Source organism: Schistocerca piceifrons, chromosome 2 (genome assembly GCF_021461385.2).
Source record: "Schistocerca piceifrons isolate TAMUIC-IGC-003096 chromosome 2, iqSchPice1.1, whole genome shotgun sequence".
Lineage (NCBI taxonomy): Eukaryota > Metazoa > Arthropoda > Insecta > Orthoptera > Acrididae > Schistocerca > Schistocerca piceifrons.
In genome coordinates, this window is record NC_060139.1 from 629,092,332 (window position 1) to 629,117,001 (window position 24,670).

General features: G+C 40.5%; 1 protein-coding gene across 1 annotated transcript in view; it reads right to left on the reverse strand.

Moving 5' to 3' along the window:
* LOC124776894 (putative ATP-dependent RNA helicase TDRD12) overlaps nucleotides 1-24,670 on the reverse strand; it is a 451,178-nt gene that overhangs the window by 350,553 nt on the left and 75,955 nt on the right. Inside the window, exon 5 of the mRNA XM_047252081.1 lies at nucleotides 10,415-10,503. Coding sequence (XP_047108037.1) covers nucleotides 10,415-10,503 — 89 coding nt within the window. The remainder of the gene's footprint in view (nucleotides 1-10,414; nucleotides 10,504-24,670) is intronic.

The window sequence follows — 24,670 nt, forward strand, 5'->3', positions numbered from 1 at the left end:
CAGTTTCTTTCTACACAGACATAATGTATTTATACTGTAATAAAATGAGCAGCCTGGCTTCACTTTTTATGCTAATTAATTTCTATTTTATGCTTAAAAGATTCAATTAATTCAATAGGATAGGTGCCAGACTGGTTACTACAAGCCAATTTAAGCATTCTACAGTGCGCGCACAAATCTGAAACACATATTAGGAAATAAACATGGAGATATGGGATATCAAGCAATGAAATATCAATATTCACAAGTACTTATGTATTAAAATGCTGATAATGAGCATCAGTAAATGACAAAAACCTTAATAATTGGTGATTGACTGACAAAAAATAAATATATACCCTCTGCTCAAGGAGCAAGCTTCTCTCATGGCATTTACCCTACACAACACTAAAGGTGCAGTCTGTAGAATTACAAGTTTTGGTATATAATGGTACGAAGCTCAAGAAAAGCAGAGGATAGCTCCCAAGACTAGGTTGATGGCGAGCTGGCAAAAACTGTCACGGTAGATTGCCATCTGGCGAATAGCCAAAGACCCAGCATGGCAACCAGTATAGTCTATATATGACTGCACCCTCAGATTATGGATCATCAAAATGGGATGATCTGCAATACTCTCAGCAATACTGCATGGATCAGGCAGTAGTGACAGGCAATGCCTAAGCTACCATTTTCAAGCAGCAGCAGATAGAGGGGCATCTTGACCCTTCTAATGCTGCAACTGAACAGTGCTGTTTCACAAGGTGTTCTCTTGTCCTTGCACTTCATTTCCCACAGCTTACTCTCGCTGATCAGTCCACCACACATTCTGCATCCAATGAGGTGTAACATTACAAACTTGAGAGTTCCAGTAAATCTTCTTGGTGTCCATTTCTCCATCAGACAAAAACCCTTCAGAAATATGTTGCAATCAGAATTTTTGTGTAAACAGTGCTTCTGTCACTGGAAAGTCTCTTCTATGAAGGATAGATTCCTACTGACTTGTTATTTTCTAGTGGCACCTTTGGTGTAGTTGCTCTGCTCTGTCACAATTATTCTACAAGGACTGACTGGATGGCCTAGAGCATTGGTGGGCAACCAGCGGCTCGTTACCAGATCCAGCCCTCAATTGGTTTGCATGTATGCAGGCATGTGTGGACATGCATGTATGTGCATGTGCTCTATATACCTATGAAAAACATGTAGAATTTTGTCATGGCTGTGCTCCCACCAGTGAAGAATTTTGGGAAGATGGACCATAATCGTTTTTCTAAAAAAGTACCAATACTATGGGCAACACGGTTCAAGAGAACTGGCACGTGAATTACATTGAAACAGACGCACCCTATGGCATACTGAATACTGCAGTATGTTCAATTTTGCATGAGCATTTGACTGTAACAAATATCTGTTCTGGTGGATTCTTCATAATTCAAACAAAACTAAAGAACAGACTCGTATCAGTTTAGTATAAGCAAATGCTCAAAAAATGCTATCTAGGAAAAGCAAAAGCCGTATGTGTCATAACAGATAACAGAACTTTGATATGTCTGTCTGAGCTGGAAACTATGCAACAGATATCTCTTTGGGTCATATGAACCAAAAACAACAAGGGGGTTTGTTCACGAAGTACTTCCAAGAAAATGATCGCTTGTTTCCTTGGCTACAACAGACATGTTGCAGCCAATGAAAGATCAAAACACTAGTTAATGCTGAACTGTACACAATTCTTTTGCAACTAGTACTGATGAAAGTATGAAAGACAATTGAAAACATATCATCATTCTTCATAGTAACAATGCCAGCTGTAGCTCAGAATTGATTATTCAACAAAGAAAAACACTGAATTAATGTCTCACTGCCCATTTTTTAATTCCCTTTATGTAAAACAAAAAAAAAGTTGCTTCACGGAGATTACCAAAACTGTTTAGAATCCATAAAGAGCAGAATACTTTGAAAAACAATAAAATGATTTGTTTTTATAGGTGACCTACTGGTCGGTATTGTCATTAGGAAACCATTCAATGCAGCAATAATCATAAGAATACCTTCTTTAAAGACTGTCTGGCTCTTTCAAATGTAGTAAGGACTGCTGTACAATATTTGGGTGTCATAGTATGACCTGTTTTTGCTTTCGATAATACGCTAAAAGGTTTGCATTGCAAAAGCTGAAACATTTCTCACTGATGAAGTAATTTTAAATTTTGCAGTGTAAAGTGTGTGTGTTCTGCACTGCTAGGTAACAATCTGAAGTATACAAAATGTTACAATGACATTAAAGAGGGATCACTTGTTAGCAACTCTTTCATGCTTGTACTAGTAATTGAAGAGTGAGGACAGTTTACAAAGATAATTAATTTTTTTCCTTACTGGTTTTCATGCGAAGACTGAATTTAATAATAAGTTGTATGTCACACACATTGCAATAGTTGCATTGCTTTGGCTTCAGTCTTTTGCCTGTGACTGCTGTGGAAGTTGACTAGACTGATTTATCTAAAGCAAAAATAGAGTGAACATAAGACAAATAATGCACTGAAATGAAATTCTGCTTTCATCATACAAAATAGTTAGTTTGGATGAATGTATGAAGTGCTTCTAGAGACTTAGGGAGAAGTTATTGTTTTGGAACACTTCAGCTTAGTTTTTTAAACAAGAAAAAAAGGAACAGGATGAGATGGATAAAGACATGTGAAAGCTGCACATCCTAAATTGAGAATGGCTGATGTATCATGTACCAGTTTTAATGCCTTAAAAACTTTGTGCATGTTTTACTCAGTCATTGTACACGGCTTTGAATCGTAGTGTCTTGTGATGTTCTGGGCATTTTGCTTTATTTTCTAGCATGCGGGAGAATTACAAATGTCAGTGCAAAAGAAAACTCTGAACCTCAAAGTGAATCACAAGTCACTCTTGATAAGGTCATGAAAGTCTCCGAACATTTACATCTGATTAGAAATAACACATGTGCATTTGTAACTCTGATTACTTTAGGGACCTAATTATTCATTCCATCGTGTCATAAGCATGGACAAATGACCTAGTTTAGTGCTAAAGTGGGGTCATTTCTACTTTTGACATCATATTTGACATTACTGCCATCATTCATGGGCTTAATGAAAAATTAGTGGATGGCACACAGTCAAGGAATCGTTCCCAATCAAGATCAGTATGCTGGAAGAAAACTACTGAGAAAATGTGTCACAGTATTAAGTAATTCAAACACTTTACAAAGGGATCATAACTGTTTGCCAAATGTGAGATCAGAAACAGAGTTTGCAGGGTTTGGTTATGAGTTTTCGGTATTATACAATTTCAGTCTAATTTCAGGTAAAAACAGGCAGAACTAAACATTCCTGTCAACGACAATAATATTAATCATTAATTATTCCTGCCAATGGTAAGACTGTACTGTCAATCTGAAACGAAATTAGTATTACAAGAAACAGATATTTTGAAACCCAGTTTGTCAATCTGAAAATTTAAGAATGATTAGATTCTGATCCATTATTGTGATACTAAGAAATGCATCCTAGAGCAATATGCAATCTAGTCAACTGATCAAAAGTTAATGTCAATGTCCGAGAAACTGTGAAAGGGTCTCAACTACCATGATTCACACATTGATTTGTAACTTACTTCTCTCACCAACATTAATCACTGTGAAACTGAAAGAGTAAAATTTCTCTGTGATGATTTTTCACACTGAGAAGTGGATTAGAGGGCAAGTCAGTGCACTGAAAAAGTGTGTTTGTCATTTGGGAATACTTCTCTCTCTTTGGCCATGATCTTTCATTGGCAAAATGAATTCAGACACAAAAGAAATTCTCTTGCAGATGATAGTTCTCAGGTACTTATACAACAGTTAATCTCAAAGACATTTTAAATTCTGTTTATATTTTTCTGATATCGCTTTGTACTTCAAAAGTGTACTTTACCTTCTAACTTGTGCTTTCTTGGGACATTCTTAGGCCTATACCTGCAATGCGATGTAACTAAAAAAGTTCAGTCTATGGTAGCTGTCAACTGCCTGCAAAAATCTAACAGCATACCTCACTGGAAGATTCAGCTTTCCCTTTATATCAGAAAATAATGATCCACTGTTGTCTGGCATACTTCCTATGGTCCACCCTGTTCATCACAGAATGAAGTAGAAAGTCACTAAAGAGGTAGACAAGACATCAGTAATACTTTGAACACAAAGTCACGTGGAAACAAGTTCTACATTGATCCAATTATTCTGAATCAGGTTCCTAGGAATCATTACATTTAAAGACCAGAATACAGAGTTCCCACTGATGTTTGTTACCTGCCACTAACCATTTGGTGGCAAGGCACCAACATACAAACGTTGCAACTTTGTACAGTAAGAAATTGGACTTTTTAAATTGTTTAACATAATTGGTTTGAGTGTGCTGTGTCCTTCTGCCAGTGTGTGCGAGTGTGAGTGCACCAAGTGTGGTGTAGTCACACCTGTGTACTTAAATCACTTGACAACTGTATCAGCATGGGCCAGCCACAAAAGGCCACCTGTAGGAAGCATGCACACAGCACGATCTCCACTGCACAGTCTACCAATGACTTGCGCCTATATATATGCGCGGAGTGATGCTGACTCACCTTCTCTATGTTCTTTATGTAGTACTGCTCACATAAGTTGTTCTGCGTATCACTTGTGTTGCACCTTTTATACGATTCTTGTCTTGGTACGTGTGGAGTCATGATAGGCTTATTTCTATTATTGTTCAGAGGTTTTTGAATAAAGCCATATTTGTGTTACTTGGATCAGTTTCGTGTATTACTTGGTTACTATATAACTGGTGATGAGTTTGCAACAGTTACCGCATGTGCAGTCTTTAAGTACAGTTTGTCACGTTTAGTCAATATGGATGCCGTGCTGCCGGCCCTGACTGAATAGCTTATCTAGGCAGTGACCACTATGTTAGCTTCCATTAACACACAGGGTACCACTCCACCGATCCATACACCCATTTTTCCTCCATATGACCTTCCAGTTGAGGATTGGGAAGCTTGTGAAAAAAGATTTGGGAAGCATTTTTTGGCTTTTGGTGTGAAAGACTCGAATTTGTGCAAAGCCTTATTCCTCTCATAGATTACACCTAACGTGTATCAATTACTGTGTTAGCTTGCCCCTTCATAAGAATCGACAGCTCTTTCTTTTGATCACATGTGCAGTTTATTGTCCAACTACCATTGTAAACGAATGCATGTATAGCGGCACGAGTTGAATTCTATGATGCCACAAGAAACCAAACCAGTCATACTGGGTAGCCGAACTTAATGGCGTTAGCCGTAAGTGTCAGTTTTTACTGATGCTCATAATGACTCTTATGCAGACACTATCGTATGTGACAATGATCTGTTTAGCTCTGAACAAGCAAGTACATCAAAAGGCTTTACTCTGTGGAATCCACCCTTTGGCAGAAGTTTTGCAAATAGCATAATCTTCTGACATTTCCCGCGCAGCGGGTAACCAAATTGAACCATGGGGCGACATGGTAGTTATGTCACAATATGTGCCCAGTAGGACGACAGATAGCTTGCACAAGGAGGCGGCAGTGGTGGTGGTAAAATGTGGACCCAGTGCTTAGCAGACCAAAACTGGCCCAAGCAGCTGCGACCGCCACAGAGGCAGCATCAGCGTTCTCTGTTTCTGTCTTGTCCTTACTATTGTGTCCTGCACGAACATTCGGTGTGGCCTGAGCACTGGGCTACTTGTAATGCTTGCCAGAAGAAAGGCCGCATCGCTTCCACGTGTCATACACTAAAGGTTGCTCAGGATATGAATATGGATGTAAACTGTGTGACTACAATGCCTGTGACTTCTCCCAAGTTGTCTATCACGTTGTGTGTTTTTCACCAAGTGCTCCGGTTGCAAGTCAACATTACAGAATACTCAAACCTATGTGAGTTTAAGTTGACAGCCGCTTAACACTGGCCAGGCAGAAGCTGTTCAGTCATAACAAACAGAACATTGTGCTGCTGAGACAATTGACATATCTGCCTCTTACAAGTCAGTGATTCGTTCTATTACATTTTTTGTGGCTGCTGATGCCGGTGTTGAGAACTTTTTCAGGATGGACATATTTCAGGCATTTGGATTTTTCATCTTTTGTCCGATCAGGTACCGCGTTCTCAATTGGAAACACTGTGTGAGGAGCTTCTGGACTTCTTTGGGAGTTATAGGCTGTGCTAAGAATTTTTCTGTTCCTATTTTTTTGTTGTGTGTGTCCTATTCCTGTCACCTTGAAAGATCAACTGAAAGCAGAATTGGACAGACTTCAATCTCCAGGGATGGAGTAATCTGTTATGGCTAGTCCACCGGTTGTAGTCCAAAAGCCGTCGGGGAAACTTTGCCTCTGTGGCGACTTCAGTATTACCGTCAATTTGCAGTCGATCGTGGATATGTATCCTTTTCCATGCCAGGAGAGACTGTTGGCAAAAATACCAGGTGACCAGTAATTCTCTAAAATTGATCTGTCTGAAGCATATCTGCAGGTCTATATGAACGAAGACTCTCGGCAAGTTCTGGTTTTCAATGCCACTTTTGGTCTTATCAATATTTGCGCCTTCCTGTTGGTGTGGCTAGTGGTCCTGCTATTTTCCAACAGTTTTTAGAGCAACTGACTATGCCTGTCCCAGGTTGCATTAATTATTTGGATGACACTATCATGAGCTCCTCCATGGCCCATCACTTGAAAAATTTGCACATTTTGTTTTCTGTCTTACAGTCTGCAGGCTTATAATGTAACTTCACAAAATATCAGTTTTTTCAACCTTCTATTGTTTATTTGGTGTTTGAGGTCTCCAGGGATGGGGTTTGCCCTCTGCCAGACCACATTCTGCTGTTACGTCTATGCCTTGCCCCTTGTCCACAAAGGAGTTTCACGCCTTCCTAGAGTAGATAGCCTACTACCATAAATTCCTGCCACACCTAGCAGCCACATTGGCCCACCCAATGTATGCCTTATTATACAAGAACGTAGCTTTTTGCTGGAGCCCAGACTGTGAACAAGCTTTTCAAATGCAGAATTTCAAACTACTCTCAGCCCCTTGTTTAGCTACATTCACTCTGGACCAGCACATAGTTTTGGCTATGGACACCTCACAGTAAGACCTCAGCACAGTCCTAGCACACCGATATGCCAACAGTTCTCAATGACCTGTTGCTTGCACCTCTAAATCTTTCACTACAGTCCAGCAGCATTACTCTTACGTGGAAAAAAAGAGGTTCTTGCCGAGTCTATGCTCTCCAGGTTTTTTTTTTTTTTTTTTTTTTTTTCTCCAAGTACCAGCTTATGAATGACCATAAACCATTGGTTCACTTTTTTAACTCTCACACTTCCTTGCCTGACAAACCAGCAACCAGCACACTGTCTACAATGCTGGGCCCTGTTCTTGTCTCATTACATTTAAAAAAATCTATTTTTGACCTATGTCTGAACATGGTAATGTGGATGCCTTGTCCCACCTATCTGTGGGTCCTTATCTTGACTTTGATTGTGAAGAATTACTTTGCTTCCATCTTGATAGTGAAATGCAGGCTGTGGTGAAGGCATTCCCAATTACAAGCTCGTGCATAGTAGCTGTCATTGCCAGAGACCAAGTTCTCTGACAGGTAGTTCGGTTTGTTCAATACGGCTGGCCAGATAAACTGCCAGGTCGGTCTTAGGATCCCCTGCACAAATATTTTTCCTACTGGATTGCATCTCAGTCTTTGACGGCGTTTTGCTGTTGTCCACGGAAGCTCTCTCTCCCTGAGTAGTCATTCCCGCCATGTTATGGCACATGGTTCTACGCCTTCTCCATCAGGGTTATTGGGGAGACATGTTTTTCACCTAGGGATTAATGGCGAAACTGTCCGTTTTGTTGTGGCTTGTGAGTAATGTGCCCAACAACAGGCAGCTTCCAGGGTGTCTCTGCCCCCTGGCCCGATCCATACTAGCCATGGAAATTCATTCATATAGACTCTGCAAGTCCCTTCTTAAATTCCTATTGGTTCTTGGTTGTGGATGCACATTTTGCCAGTTTTCTTACATCCTCCAGTGCACGTCGATGTCAGCTGAGGTCACAATTCACATGATTTTGAGGGTCTTTTTCTACTGATGGGTCGCCTTGTACCTTAAGTTTCCAATAATGGGTCCCAATTCATTTCTCACACCTTTCAGCTATTATGTTCCCGTCATGGCATCTGTCATGTTATGGCTCTGCCATTCCCCACTCAATCAAATGGCGAGGCAGAATGACTAGTGCATACGTTCGAGTACCAAATGAAAAAGTTCCCTGTGGATTCTTCAGCAGACAACACTCTTCTCTGTTTTCTGGGCACCTATCGCTTCACATCTATGGGGGAGTGGTGCCTGGGTGACATGCTTCACAGCCGGCAGCCATGCACAGTCCTCCACCTTCTGTGGGCTGCACTGCACCTGCCACAGTTGGGTTCATCTGGCCGCTTAGTGCTGGGATTGCCAGTGTGGGCATGAGGTTTTGATTGCCAGTCCAAGTGGATACCGGTCGCTGTTGTCTGGCTGGAGATAAAGTCTTTGTAATACCTGTAAGGCCGATAGGCTGGCGATGCACCACTCTGATCAGTTATGCCCCGGCTCTCCGCCAGAGGCTACCAGTTCATGGGTAAGGCTCCCGCTGCCGCAGCCTGTCCTGCCACCTCCACCTCGAGCCTGTCATCATCTGCTGCGGAGCCAACCCTGTCTCACTGGCTGCCTCACTCACATGCGGCACCTTGGGGTTCCAGCTCTCGCGTTCTGGGCACAGATCCATCTCTGGCCTGGGGTCTGGTGTCGCAGCCTGCTGTTCTGATTGGGCTGCCTCCACCAGCGCCCTCACCATCATCGCTTCAGCCATTATCACCAGTGGGTCCATCTCTTCTGCAAGGGGACCTGCCTGCTGAGGACGATGCGGATATGGCGATGGCACCATAACCCTGTCATCCCATGTGTGCCCACTGCCTTCGGGCGTTCCTGCATCTTGGTGCATTCTGGCCCTACATCCGATGCACGCCACGTGCTTCATCCCAACACCACCGTCAGCACCGGCTGCTGCTGCTCCGGATGCAATGGATGCGTCCCTAGTCAGGCTGCTGGAGTCTCATCCATTGCCTGTGCAAACCTTTTCGCGCAAGGGAGAGGCGTGCTGTATCCTGCTATTGTGTGTATGTGTGTGTGTGTGCTGAATGTAGTGTCACCATGTGTGTGTGTGTACTCTTAAATCAACAACCAACTCTGTGAGGGCCGGCCATTAGAAGCCACCTGCAGGAAGCATTCACATGGCACAGTCTCCGCCGCACCATCTATCCGTGACGCATGCCTATATATGCGTGGAGCAGCACTGACTCACCCTCAATATGTTCTTTTAGTTTGTACTGCTCACAACAGTTGTTCGATGTATCACTTATGTTGCATCTTCTATATGGTTCTTTTGTCTCATTTCGTGTGGAGTCACGAGAGGCTTATTTCCATTGTTGAATAAGGCCATTTTTGTGTTACTTGTATTGGTTTTGTGTATTACTTGTTTACTACAGGGTACTTTATGTAAATGACCTCTACAGGAAGCTGAGCATCAGCCAGCTCTCCCTCTTTTCTAGCTTCCTTTTCCAAATATGATAAATTTTAGCAAAATGAATTTGAATAAAATGATTTTATCTATATATCATCTATCAGCATGTATATTCTTCAAGCTATTTGACCGGTCACTGCTCCTTCAAAAATGTTTTTTACTATGAATTACGTTCTCATTCAGAAAACTATCCAATTAGTGTTTAAAAATGACGAAGTAGCAAAAGTAAATACAAAGAAAAATCAAAAGAAAATTGGCTGAATTACTATGAGAGATCATTAGGTTGCATTTAATTCGGAAATTAAAATTCTCTTTGTAAATATGGACTGATTTTCTTTTGAGAGATACGACAGAGAAAGGAGTGCAATGCAAATTTACTGATTAAATCTCCCTACTTCCAAGTTCTGTAATTGATGAAATATTACATTCAATCTATTATTGTTTAGAGAAACTGGTGAAATAAAAAAATCATGAAAAAGTTCATGAAATAAACTGTAAGAAGATGTGAAACAAGAGATGACAATAGAATAAGCAAGCAGCAGTAATAAAAACCAAGTAAAGGTGATAGAGATAAGAAGAGCAAAAGATACAAATGCAACTCTTAAAATTTGCAGGTGATGCTACAGACTGAGACTGCTGCCTACTAAACATAAATAAGTCAATAATTTACAATCACAGATCTCAACAATAAAAATTAAAGTTGTAAATATTCTTTCTTGGCAGCTCTAGAACAATCTCTGCAAATAATTTGGCCAAATTTTTCAACGTACTCACTTTTACAAGGAATGTCACTGAAACATTTACTTTCTGAAAACTTCTGAATTACATCAAATCTCGCCATGCTTACCACTTCAGACGCATCACAAGGCAAACTCTCAGAATAAAAGTCACTCTCACTACCACTCGAACTGTCATTCAGCCCACACTGAAGGAGATCTGCAACAGGAAAGTACTTTTCAACTGATACTGTGTGCTTCATTTGCATAAGATATACTCTGAACAACCAGTTTAATACATTTGAAAACACATTGTGCAACAGACTGCTTAAGTATAATAACCATATATCTTGGAAATACTTCTCATTAAATTATAGCCTTTAGTTCTTCCAGACATGATAGAATCAGGAAATGCAACAGCAATTTTTACTGGAAATTCAGTTTAAGGCTACAACAACATAGCTATACCAAGTTAATAACTAAAATAGAACGAACTTACTAAACAAGCAAAAATTATATAGACTACATTTATTCGAATAGCACAGCATTTCTTTTTGTATGTTAAATCAAGTTTTTCTTCTCACTAATATTTCCATTATCTCTTTCTTTGCTAATTTAACTTGACAATTATCAAATAGTGTTGTAAATGCTATCAAGTAACCTAAGAATGCGGTGACACATTGCAAAAATGGAAACAAAAGTCCTTAATGCAACCTATAAATTTCTTATATCTTTTAAACCTTGGAAGGTAATGAAATCAATACTTGGTCAAAAGTTATGACAAAGTAGAGTGTACACAGGTAAAGGCACTTGACTTGCATTTATAAGTAGCTTGCTAATCCACATCCAGCCATCCTAATTCAGTTTTTTCCATGACTGCCCTAAATGTATTATTGTGCACGCTGAGATGGTTCATTTGAAAGGGACACAGCTAAATTCCTTCACAGTTGCTGTACCTGAGCTTCTGCTTCAGTTCTAAAGACCATGTCATCAACAGAACATTAACAGAGCAAACGTGGTAAACCTGAAAGATGATGGTATATTTTTGAAAGGTTTCTGTGAGTCAAATGCACCCTAAATTTCAATTACAGTTTAAAGAAATCACATAAAACTTAAATATGAATGGCTGGATGGGGATCTGAACTCCATTCCTTCTCCCAAATGCAAGTCCAGTATCTTGACCACAGCACCACCTACCCGAAATAAAATTTCTTGGATGTGTCATTCATGGTGTAAAATCTGACAATGAAAATTTCCTTTCTGTTAATTATAAACAGTCACTGAGAGGCAGAAAGAAAATGCCAATGAAAGTGATAAACACCATGCAATACTTGAAACTATGGAAAGTACTAACACTGAGTTATTCAGGGATTTACTTAACATTCATTTGTGAGCATAAGCCCCGATTTGAGAAAACTGTATCACTTTCAACAATAAGATCTGACATGCAAGTGCCACAATAATGTGAGATGTTTCAAAAGTTCTGTTAGAAGATCACTGTGGAAGCAGAGATATAACTACACTGGAAAACAAAAGAAAACACCAGCTGTTGTACACTTTACATTTGGTAATAGTAATTTTGAGGGGAGGTGTGGGAAATTCTCAGTTAATTAAGCATTGATGACTAAGTGGTCAAATCATCAGCTACAAAGAATTAGAGAAAATCACCTTAAAATTAAGAATTTATGGAAGTGCTTCTTACAGTCTATCAATTAATGGCCAAAGAAAATACATTTAATTAATTGACATATTGACAAATAGTCTGTAGCTGATTACTATATAGAGGTGATGAACACAATGAAATGGTAATTACCATTATCTGATCATAAATTTCTCCACTATTACACTGTATGAGTGCAATTTCAATCTGGTTATATAATTTGATAATTTACATAGTATTTTTTTGTGAACAGGTCTATTTCAACATGTTTTATTGATACAACTGAAATAGATTGTACAGGTTGTTAGGGCACATTAGCATAAATAACTCTTTCAATTGTGATATCTCAATCTGTACAAACAGAATAATGATGAGTATTGTAAATGTATATTTGTTACTATGGATAATTAAATAAGTAATCACTTACCTGGAGATGTTATTTTGTTGTGCTATCAGTACAGTAAAATGTGTGTGTCTCAACTGTACAGGGTTTTACTGTTCACAAATTCTGACCAACAGAAATGTGCACATAATAAACACAGGGACGGTCAAAAGAATATGACAAGATCACTGCTTTTCAGAACATACAACATACTTCAGCACAAAAATTCAACAAGGATACAATTTGTTTTGTTATCATTATTATTGTTGTTGTTGATTCAAGCTGTTGCTCTATGGCTTTTCCTTTCATAACTGTTCCTCTATCATACAAATAACAGTAACACGCAAGACGGTACATTACTTCATGAATAATTCATATATTGGGGTTTCTGTAATATCTCCTTACCAACTGCAGATACTTTTAAAGGATGTTACTGTAGGTTCACACTGGTCTGAATACAAATCCATGTCTTGAGGTATTTATGAGAAAGGGGAATAAAAATATTAAAAACTTACACCCACTCTCAACCAACCACATTTGCTCTCTCTCATTCTCATAATCCCTACCTGCAAAAAATGATTAATGTAATAGGAAGGTTAAAATAGTAACACAGAGATGTGCAGCAGGCCAATTACTTACACGAAAGATATGGTTGGACCTCTCTAGTGTTCTAGGGAATGAACTGGACATTACACATTCTTAACATTTGTAGTAACTTTCTCATACTGTCAGGTAAATAGATTGCATACCTCTGCCTCTAGAATGAACATAAACCACAGTCAGCTAATGTGGTGTACACCAGACACTGATGCACTCCTCTCGCTTGGACCAAAAAGCCATGCATCATCAAAATATGACCTATGTGTACACATGTGACAAGTATGTCACCTCACCTGTGTGACTGGAAAGAGATTCATCATGGCCACGTCAGTTATTTTACTAGCCATAGCTTATTATCATCATTTCCAGTCATTCTTTCTCCCATCCAAGACTCCTTACCTCGAAAGTGAAGGGAACAGCACACTGAACCAAATGATTATCACATGCCTCTTTGGTTAGCACAGCTGTTAAAACATTTCCCTGGATTGTCATGTGCCCTGGTACCCAGCAACATGACAGGTCATCCCCAACCTTTGTTGGCAGTGAAGGTAGTCTTGGAATTCTAAATTACTTCATCTGTTAGCTACACGCATTGTAGAGATTGAAGAGGACATTTTTATTTTATTTTTTTTAAGTTGGAGCAGATGGAAAACCATTTAGCATGAATACATCTAATCTGCTCCAGTGTCCTCAAAATTGCGTGTAGCTCTGAATTAAATACAGAAAATTCATTTGGTAGAGTTATCTAGAGGACACAATCAGGGACAACCATAGAACAGCCAAGAGACCCCAGCTCATACTCACTTGTGAATACAGGTATATAGTTTCATTGCTCATTTAAAATTTTGTAGCATCTTGAATTACAACCTATGCCATATTACAGCCTCTCCTTTACATTACAAAATTAAAATTACAGGAAGAACACAGAATAAATATATGTAGAAGGACACTTTATAGTTGCCCTAGAATAGTTTTTCTTACAAGAACTTATGATGATGATGATGATGATGATGATGATGATTATGATATTTGGTTCGTGGAATGCTCAACTGCGTGAGTATCAGTGCCTGCACAAATTCCCAATATTTTCACTGTCCTGTCTCGCCACTTCCACAAATAATGACGAAAATGATGAGTGCAGTACAAACACCCAGTCTCCAGGTGGAGAAAATCCCTGTTCTTACAAGTACTCTCATGCATCAATTCTATGTCAAAAAAAATATTCTTGTGCAATACAGAGCTGCCTGCACAGCAACCCTGTAATATAGCCAAATCCAGCAGGATCAGGTTTCTGACAGCAGACTGATACCTCCTAAACCTGTACTGAGAGAGTATAAGGAGATTCCTGGTATTTAGCTCCCAAAATAAGCAAGGTGTGACCATATATTCCAAGGAATTTCCCAGACAACCCATTACAGTAACTCTACTGATGCATGTTTGGTTCTTTCATGGTTTGAGAAATGGGTGGTAATTACAGGGAGCACACTGTAATCCTTTGTCCCACATGAATGTCAATAGCTGCTTGGACGCCTGTAACCAGAGGGATAGTAGAAAAGTGGTATGTGTTATTTACAAACACAGCCACCCCACTTTTAGCTATTCCCCATAAAGGTGACCCTAACAGTGGAAGGTACAGCCCCAAAGGAGCATCAGTGACTTTGGTGTTCACTCAATTCATTTCAATTCAATTTATTGCCATGAATTTTAGACATACTATCTGGAAACTCTAAACAGGTGATACACATTCTATAATCATAGTGACATACAATATTTATTATGTATACAGTAACAAGTTATGTTAACAGAACCACTGAGAATATAATGTAGTAATAAAACAAAACACTGAAAATAAGAATTAAAAAACACATAAAATGAAAGGAATTAACCCAAGTTCCAAGTGAGCAACTTCCAGCTTATACCCTCTGTGTGTGTGTGTGTGTGTGTGTGTGTGTGTGTGTGTGTGTGTGTGAGGTTGCAGTGTTAGGGGTAGTGGGTGCATCATTTCCATCTCCCTCTGGGCATTTCCAGTGCTGGATGGTACGGAGCGCACTCAAGTCGTACTGCCGCTAACTCCAAATTCCATGCTAAATTCAGTTGGTATTCTCTGCCCTTACTAACAAGATTCTTGTGACTCATTACAATGGATTCCTTAATAATGCTGCCTCAACAGTCTATTGTCTGTCACAGCTTCTTGGTTTTGGAAGTCAAAGGTGTGGTGTTCCCTGATGCTAAGCTCTGCTACTGCTGATTCCTCTGTGTGTCCCAGTCATACATGCCTGAAGTGCTCCTCACAGTGTTTAGAAATACTGCAATTTGTTTGACCAATGTATTGGTGGCTGCATTCACAGGCACCACTGTATATTCTCACTACACTCAGTTTTACTGGGACTTTGGGAAAGCCAAGGTATTCTTTCATCTTATGCAGTGGTCAGAAGACAGCTTTTAAGTTGGATTTTTCAAGCACCCTCACAATTTTGGCTAAGATCGGTCCCTAGTACAGAAGAAAAGCACATCTCATCTTCTTCCTCCCCTTCCCAGATTAATGTATCTTTTCTCTTCTTTAACGTCTCACTAATCTGTGCTTCATTGTACCCATTTTTGCAGAATACTTAGGAGCACATCAGGTATGTACAAACGGAACACACACAGAATCAGCGATAGCAGAGCATAGCATAAGGTAGAACACACCTTTGACTTTCAGAACACCAAAGTAATACTCTGAGCAATTGGTTATTGGGACAGCTATATAAAGGAATCCACTGAAACATGAATTCGTGAGAATCTGGTTGATAGGGGCAAAGGGTTAACAGCAATACAACGAGAGTGTGACCAAAACCGTCCAGCACATAAGATGCACCCAGAATGCGCAGACAGACATGTGAATGGGACATGTCACCCCGACCATTGCAAACTCAGCCACCTCCCCACCTGCCAGCAACAGAGCACCCAGTCATCCATAGCCAGTTGGAGGCGGTACACCACTAGTATAAATATTGCAATTTCTGCAATATCTCAACACTGACTAGAACATTATGAGTATGGCATTCTTTGATGCTTCATGGTATTTTAACAGTGTCACCTGGCTTGAAACCCAAGACTTTTTCAAAACAATATATAGCACGAGAATTTACACTCACACAAACACAGAGCTTTCAGTTACAGGGAACAGGTGGCACTCACCAGACCCCAATTCAGAAATTTCAATTTCAATAAATCCATATCCAGTCAAAAGCAGTAAAGTTCCCTGAAGCGCTGTCATTTAGCATGACTTTAGAAGCATGTATTGGTTATCGAATGTCTCTGATAAGATGAGCATTATCACCTCCCCCCCCCCCCCCCCCCACACACACACACACACACACACACACACACACACATGCACACAAACTGCTAGGTGCAAGAACTGCAGTAATTTACTATAATGCAGGTAATTACTACACTTGTCACAAGCTAACTAATAAGGCAACAATATCCACTCTTAGGGCACAAACAAAGTGTACCGTATTCCTGTGTCAAATTATGAACACAGTGCCTCTTTTCAAAATGATAGTGTGCATCCTGTTCCACTACAGCAATGGTTAGTATTGGGAACTGTTACTAGTTTAGCTAGTTGGTTAGAAATGTAATAACTGGCAGAGTTACAGTAAACTACTATCACTCTTTAATCTAACACTTGCAGATGAATAGAAAACATTATTTTACACATTTTTGTTCCTATAGCACACAAACAGTACGTCTCAAACCACAGGTACCGATGCAAACCATTATTTACTCAATATCTTAAAAGGGTAATATAAAAGGCATTAATAAATGGACTCATATACTCTTTAGTTATGAAGGAATGTTTCCAACTGCAGAGGATACCATTATGTATTTATTTCACTGTACAGAAATTGCTGCAAAATTACAAGCTTACAGAAAAATAGAACAGACCAATAAAGCCAAAACTACAGCCTTGTCCAATTGTTGTATAGAAATGTACTGGTGATGGTTCCCACACCAAAGAAATCAGCAGTGGTATGTATTATCAGAATTATAGGTAAATAATGCTATGTTGGTTCAAACAATGATACATTCTGACTACATTGTTGAATATCAATTTAAGATAGTTTGTTTCCTAAATATGTTGGAACTACCATTAAGAATGACAATACTGTTTTTTGTTACGTAAATTTAAAACACACAAAACCAGCATGCAGATCATTCACTGGCCATTCTGTAACACGAATAAAACATCGTACCACAAGCTCAAGGAACAGAACAGAAAAAAACTGATACATTCTACACTCTTGTGATATGTGAATATAAGAGACAGGACCCAGGCATATATAATCCCTATCTTCAAAGTCAACATGTGTACATACAAAGGTATTTATCAGCTGACAACATTTTAAACTCATCTTTTCCACCCAGTCCTCCACGCAATAAACTGTTGGTAACAACAAATGTGGTTACTGTTGAGAGTTACACACTTGGAAATATCATTTGAACATCGTTACCTGCCTCAAGATGATCGAAAAGAGGAAAGAAAAGGTTACCAAGAGCACTCTCACCTCTGCTTGGAAGAAGCTTTGGCCGGAGTGTGTTATCGAATGTGACTCTGAGGTATTTGAGTCAGCAGCTGTGGAGCCTATAGTCATTGAGATTGTGTCTGAAGTGAATAACACTGATATCGATGAGTTTGTGAAAGATCATAGCCAAGAAATGACCACCGAAAAGATTATGAAATTGCAGTGTGCTTCACAGCAGGAGGAGGAGGAGGAGGATGAGGTGGTCATAACAGCAAAGCAACAATCATCTGGCGCAGTACGAGAAATGCTGAAAGCATGGGAATCGGTTGCACCTTACAGTGAAAATCATCACCCCAATAAAGCAGTGGTTAAGCATGCTACAAATTTATTTGACGATAATGTTGCATCGTATTTTTGCCATGTTTTGAAGCACCGCCAGAAACAAATGGCTATAGGTGGGTTCCTAATAAAAAAGAATTACTTATGTATTGCGAAAAACAAAGCTAAACTAAAAAAACTAAACTCTGCCCGAACAGGCCATGCAGTCCCAACGGTACCATCTGGCCACCGTGTCATCTTCAAACCACAGGCGTCACTGGATGCAGATATGGAGGAGCATGTGGTCAGCACACTGCTCTCCTGGCCATATGTCAGTTTACGAGACTGGAGCCGCTGCTTCTAAATCAAGTAGCTCATCAGCTTGCCTCACAAGGGCTGAGTGCACCCCACGTGCCAACAGTGCATGGCAGACCACATGGTCACCCATCCAAGTGCTAGCCCAGTCCGACAGCAAACTTCAGTGATCCGGCAGGAACTGGTGTTACTACTGTGGCAATGCCGTTAGCATTGTGAATAATAAAGTACATAATATTATACATATAATTTTCTTTGAGTTAAAGGCATGAATGAGATAAAACTTTTAGCACTTTTTCGTATTTTACATTAATTTATAAGGGATCAATTGTTTTGCTTAATGAGTGTTGTGCACTATGAATAAGATTCTGGAACAAATTATGCTCACTATGCACAGTTCCATTGTAATCAGAATTCATAAGTATACTGTGACTTTGTATCTGCCACAACTACAGTCATCCATGTTAGTACACGGAGGACTGTGATCATGCTTACAATGAGGTGGCATTGCAATTAGTCCACAACAGCTGTTCAACTGATGGGTCAGTGACAAGTTTCAAATATAGGTAAGAACTTTTTCATACCAGGCTCAGAACAGAAGCTGATCTTAAGTTTACACATTGACAGAACAATGTAAAAATGTTATCAACTTCCAGTTCCGACTGGAGTGATAGGGCTAAAGTGACAAAACGATGAGATCATCAGTCCCTCCATCCAATATGCAGTGAGCCAGGAAGAGCCCTCAGACACAAAGGATACAGAAGGCAAATCTTTTCTCACCTTCAGAAACCAATTACAGATGTAAAACAATAAGAACTAAAAAGATGGGAAGGACAGAAGCCAGGCTGCACCACCGAGAAAGGGCAGCCATGGGCCCTCTGGGTCAGAGGAAGCGAGTGGGCACCCTTCAATCCCTCAAATGACCAATGACACCAATGAACCCTACCTCACAGAGAGGTGTAGAAACCAATTTCACAGGTAAAATGTAAAACCAGATCAGCCGCTCTGACATTGCCCTTTAACAACAGAGGCAGCATGTCATCAAGTTTAAGGTTTCACAGTAAGGTGGCCAAATTGGTGCAATCTGGCAGCAGGTATGACTCCATGAGAAGGGCAGCACACAGACAGTGGGTGGATCCTCAAGTTGTAGGATGTGGCCATGGGTCAGTCAAGTGTGGCCAATGTGAAGCAGACAGATCAGTATATTTTATGAGAAATGCATAAGGGTAAGACTGCCACATGGTCATGGACTCATTTATTGCTTGGGCCTAAAGTTGACCAAATATCCATTTCCAATACCCACATCTCCAAAGTCTACATCCTGATAGACAACTTGGCCAACCGATCAGCATGTTTGTTCCCTTGGACCCCAATGTGACCTCTGGCCCAGGCAAAGACAACTGACCATCCAGCTTGATGAAGGTCAGAAAGGAGAACTTGGATGAGTGGTGAGAGTAGCACTGGTTGACAGCCAGAAGACTACTCAGGGAGTCACTGCTTATGAAGGTTACTGAGAACTCAAGCAATGGCCATCAATTCTGCAGTGAATACACAGCATCCATTTGGCAATGAGCACAGTTCACTGCACCTTGCATGTGTGTATGCAAAAACAATTTGTCTGTAGACTAGATCCATCGATGTATATCACTTCTGAACCCACAAACGCATCAAGGAGTCCAAGAAAAGGTGGCAAAAAAAAAAAAAAAAAATCACAGGGTCAACAGAGTGTTTTGGTCCAAATGATAGCTTGAAACCAATCCAAGGACAGGGTATACATCATGGAGGGAAAAGTCGATTGCTCCCTGACAAGAGGCTACAGTGAGACAAGTTGGAGTTCAGAGTATTCACACAGTACGCAAACTGTGATTGCTACTCCAGTCCAGGGTCGCTGTTGTGGGAAATGGACCTCCCTAACAGGAAAAAGGACACGGTAGTTTGGATTCTCAGGATAGCAGTGAATGTGTATCGCATAGTTGAGTAATAGTTGGCATCTCTTCTGCAGTGGAGGGATCCAGCCACCACAAGTAGGCTGTTCATATGGCTGGTCCAAAATGCACCTGTTGCAAGTCGGACTCCACAATGGAGTATTGGGTCCAGCATCTGCAATGCTCATGTTGAAGCTGAGCCCTATACCAGACTCCCATAATCAAGACAGGACAGGATCAGAGCTTTTTAAAGACGCAGATGTGTAGAGTGGTCTGTGCTCCAGAGAAGTGTATTAAGGGTTGATCAGAATGTTCACTTGAGCTGGCGAAGATGAGGAAGCCACATCAATTGGGCAACAAAAGTCTGTCCCAGAAAGCAGTAAGACTTCACCACTTTGGGCAACTTGTTGTTGTGATGGAGTTCTGATTGTGGATGGACAGTAGGATGGCAACAGAAGTGCATGACCCATGTCTTGGTGGCTGATAACTGGAAGCCATGGTGAGAGGTCATTACTGGCACTTTCGTATGGTACCCTGCAGTTGGCATTCAGCAACACCCACAGAGCAGGAGCAATATTAAATGTAAAAGTCATCAGCATACAGGGAGGGTGACACTGTAGAGTTATATCATTGATAGCCACCAGAAAAAGAAGACACTTAATACAGAGCCCTGCAGGGGGGGGGGGGGGGGGGGGGCATCAATTTGAACCCAGAAAGTACGGTGTAATGTGAAGTTCCAGACAAAAATCAGGAGCAGGCCCCAGAGACCCCACTCATGTAGGATAATGAAGATGTAATGATGCCATGTAGTGTCATAAGGCTTTTGAAAGTTGAAAAAGACAGCAATGAGGTGTTGACATTGGCCAAAGATGACTGGATAGCAGGCTCCAAGCAGACAAAACTGTCAGCAACAGAACAGCCTTGGCCGATACCACCCTGGGACATAGCCAAAAGATGCTGGGACTCAAGGTATCATGTGGTATGTGTTTGCTGTACACAAGAGTTATGAATGTACGTATATATTCTGCACAACACCCTATCATAGTCAGCTCAATTCTTAAAATAGTCCTAAATGCTGCAGAGGGTGGAGGTTTGCAATGCTGCGAACCAAGTTTCCTGAGGGCAATGCAGAAAAAGGGGAAATGTAAGAACAGATATCATAGCTCAGCCACATGGTGGAAAAAACCAGTACAGTTCCACTGGAGGACCATAGCACTGGGACATAGCCAAAAGATGCTGAGACTCAAGGTATCGTGTGGTATGTGTTTGCTGTACACAGAGTTATGAATGTACGTATATACTCTGCACAACACCCTATCATAGTCAGCTCAATTCTTAAAACAGTCCTAAATGCTGCAGAGGGTGGAGGTTTGCAATGCTGTGAACCAAGTTTCCTGAGGGCAATGCAGAAAAAGGGGAAATGTAAGAACAGATATCATAGCTCAGCCACATGGTGGAAAAAACCAGTACAGTTCCACTGGAGGATCCTGCTATCGGTATCCTGTGGTGGCGTGAAGGGACCAAGGAGGAAGGCCATACACTAGCATCACCTGCTGCCACCAGTTGTGAGGATGCAGAATCAATACACATCAGTTCTGAAGCTGGTTGTGTGTGGGGTTAGTGGCACAGGGACCACTAGGAACTCCACCTTGTATACAGAGGCAGAACATGCAGAGTCCATCTTCTCCTCGCATACCTGCCTTTCCTTCAGCCACTGGCTGGTACCCAGTTGCAGGTCAGCAGAATACTAGGAGGGAAGCGTCCGAAGGGTCATATTCCTGGTGAGAGACACGAGGAGGGTGTTGCTTCCCTGGCGTGGGGATGGAAATCAATGTGTCCAGGGGGTGGGAAACAGTAGGAGGGGGGCCCCAAACCAACAGGGCAGTGGGTGTAGTAAAGCAGCCCTGAGGGTTCGACCTGGAAGGCACAATGGGTGAGGGTACTGTTACTAGAGAGGACGATGTCTTTGTAGCCATAGCAAATGTCATCATCATACACACAGGATGCAGACGATGATATTTCTTCTTTGCCTCCTGATACATGAGTTGGTCACAAATCTTATATGAAAGGTGCTTCACACAGCTGTCACAGATGGAGCAGGGGAACATGGAGCATCCCAGCACAAATGACATCCACAATCCCTACAGACAGAGCTCGTGTTACACTGGGAAGAGATGTGCCCAAATCTCATGCATTTGGAACACCACAAGGGAGGGATACATACAGTCTTCAAGAGCAAGGTGATGGGCCCCGTACCAACCCTATTGTCCTTTGTGCCCTACTGGATATGATGGACAAAATGCACACCCTGTCACTACAAACTTGCACTTTTCATTGGTCTGTAAAAGGAGGTTGCAGCGGAAGGTGATATCCTATACCATGTTGGGACTGTTACGGAAGGTAAGGGCAATAGCTACAGTAATGTCCTCAACTTGTAACAGGCAAGTAGTACCCACAACTGAGCAGAGGATGCTGTTTTAATCAGAACCAAACCACTTTTCATTTATGAAATTGCTGCTAATCCCCCAAACCTGTCCTCAGTGGGTTCAACAAAGAATAATGGCTTTGTGGCCAAAAAGGAATCTTCGCCCGAACTAGAACAAAGTAAGTATTTTGGCATGTATTCCTCCCCTTGTCTCTTAGCCTTACATGATACTTGAATAGTTCATAGTTCAGTGCCACAAATTTATTACAGAGGATTGTTCAACGTTTCGTTGTACATAGTTGTTCAGCTGCATATGATCTCCTATGCAATCTTTTAGCAATTGGAATACTAGCCTATATTACAATAATTTGTCAGCCATGAGTAAATTTATTTCAAGCCGAATAATTTGAAAATCACATAAAAACCTTTTTTTTAATATGTGTAAAAATTTTTGTCGATAGAAATTAACTATTCTTTGGGCGAAAAGTGTAAGTTCAAAAACAGCAAAAAATGAGAGATTAGAATTAGTAAAACTCTCACATATGCTCGAAGGTTAAGTCAACATTCAATCTTCAAGCATAAGTACATTCGTGTCTGCTGTTAAATTGTGGAAACTGGACTCGCGCCTTTCCGTCCAAGAAGAACAAATTATTCCTTGTCTCTTAATTGGCGTTTATGTAGAAGATGATGCACTCATTTTGGAAGAAAACATAAATGAAAATCTTTGAAAAAATGAAATTAACTGAAACTGTGACCACAGCAATTCATCACCGGCACCAGCAGTGTACTTAGTATTGCTGGTACCATACCACAAGTCTTCCACTGAAGAATCATTATTAAGTTTTGTTCCAGTTTGGCATTAAAATCCCTCATCACCATTACATAGTGAGATTTTCTGTAATTTTTCTTTTTTGTAAATCAGGACAGATTATGAACATGTTGGTATACAAACTTGATGATTTCCCAAAGTTTCTTTCGCAGATTTTTAAAACCTCCACCTGAATTTCCTCCCAGGTCAATTTCTCTGTAATGAAACATACGTCATGATTTTAATTCTGTACAGTCTATTTGTCACACTGCTGATAACACCGTTATAGTTAATTTCGGTTGCAAAGCCACTAACCTATCTTCAGATCCTACAGATAATCAACTTACTGTGCCTAAATAAAAGGGAGCAGAAGCAATTAGTTTCCTAAGGCAGCATCTATTTAAACAAATTTCATTTAGCAAGATATGGGCAGAGAAGCACTATCTGTGTAAGAAAATTTCATGGAGCACAGTAAGGGCAAAGAAGTAGCTGGTTGGGTCTTTTGGCCTAAAGCAGTTGCTTAAGTTCCCTCAGCCCACTACTACAAATATTTGTTCACCCAGGCTGGAATACCAAAAAGACAGGAATTCACACATGGCAGAATTTCTTCTGACTACTCTACCAATGTTACAATTGTCTAAGAGTTGAGTCACATGACCAGTGTTAAACCTCAGCAGAACTATAACATCCATAATCTCAGCCTGGGCCCGAGTGCTTCTAAATTGAAAAGACTGGTATCAACACAACCAGTTAACATTATCATCACCTGCCAACAGGGATCTCATTGACATGTTGTCATTTACTGCTGAATCAATCATTGTTTGACCCATAATAATATAGATCAGATGGTTCCACATTTTCAGTCACCATGCTGTCTACAGTGCTAGTTGCTGAGCAGTCCATCCATCACATAAGGGATCCATCAAGATTGTTAACCTTGGGTACAAAGAACAGAACATAACGAATATCTAGAGATCGAAATCTAGTGTGGCTGAGACCATTAAACCTCACAAAGGTGTAATTAAGCAATCATCTCCCATCTTGCAGTGGAGACACATTTTATAGCTGAGTCAACACATTCACTGGCAATTAAAAGGGAAGTAAAACATAGAGAGCTTATTAGTACTAACAAATCATTCTGTGACACAGTTAGTTTAAAGGTCCTTAAACACATCAGTATTATTACATAATGGGCAAGTTTCCTCAGCCATACATTGTCTCTATAATTCTGAAGCACAATCTTCATTGGAACTGCTACACAAACTAAGTTACAGTGATTGCTGACTTGTCGCAGAACTGAATATTCAGCGCGGTATTGTTATTAGGTCAGGGTGAATACTCAAACTTGGAAAAAAAATTCCCTTAGAAACCCATGTGTGAGGAGGAAGATGGTGTCAAGAAGCTCCTGATAAATTAATGGAACTTAATTGTGAGTGGAGGGAG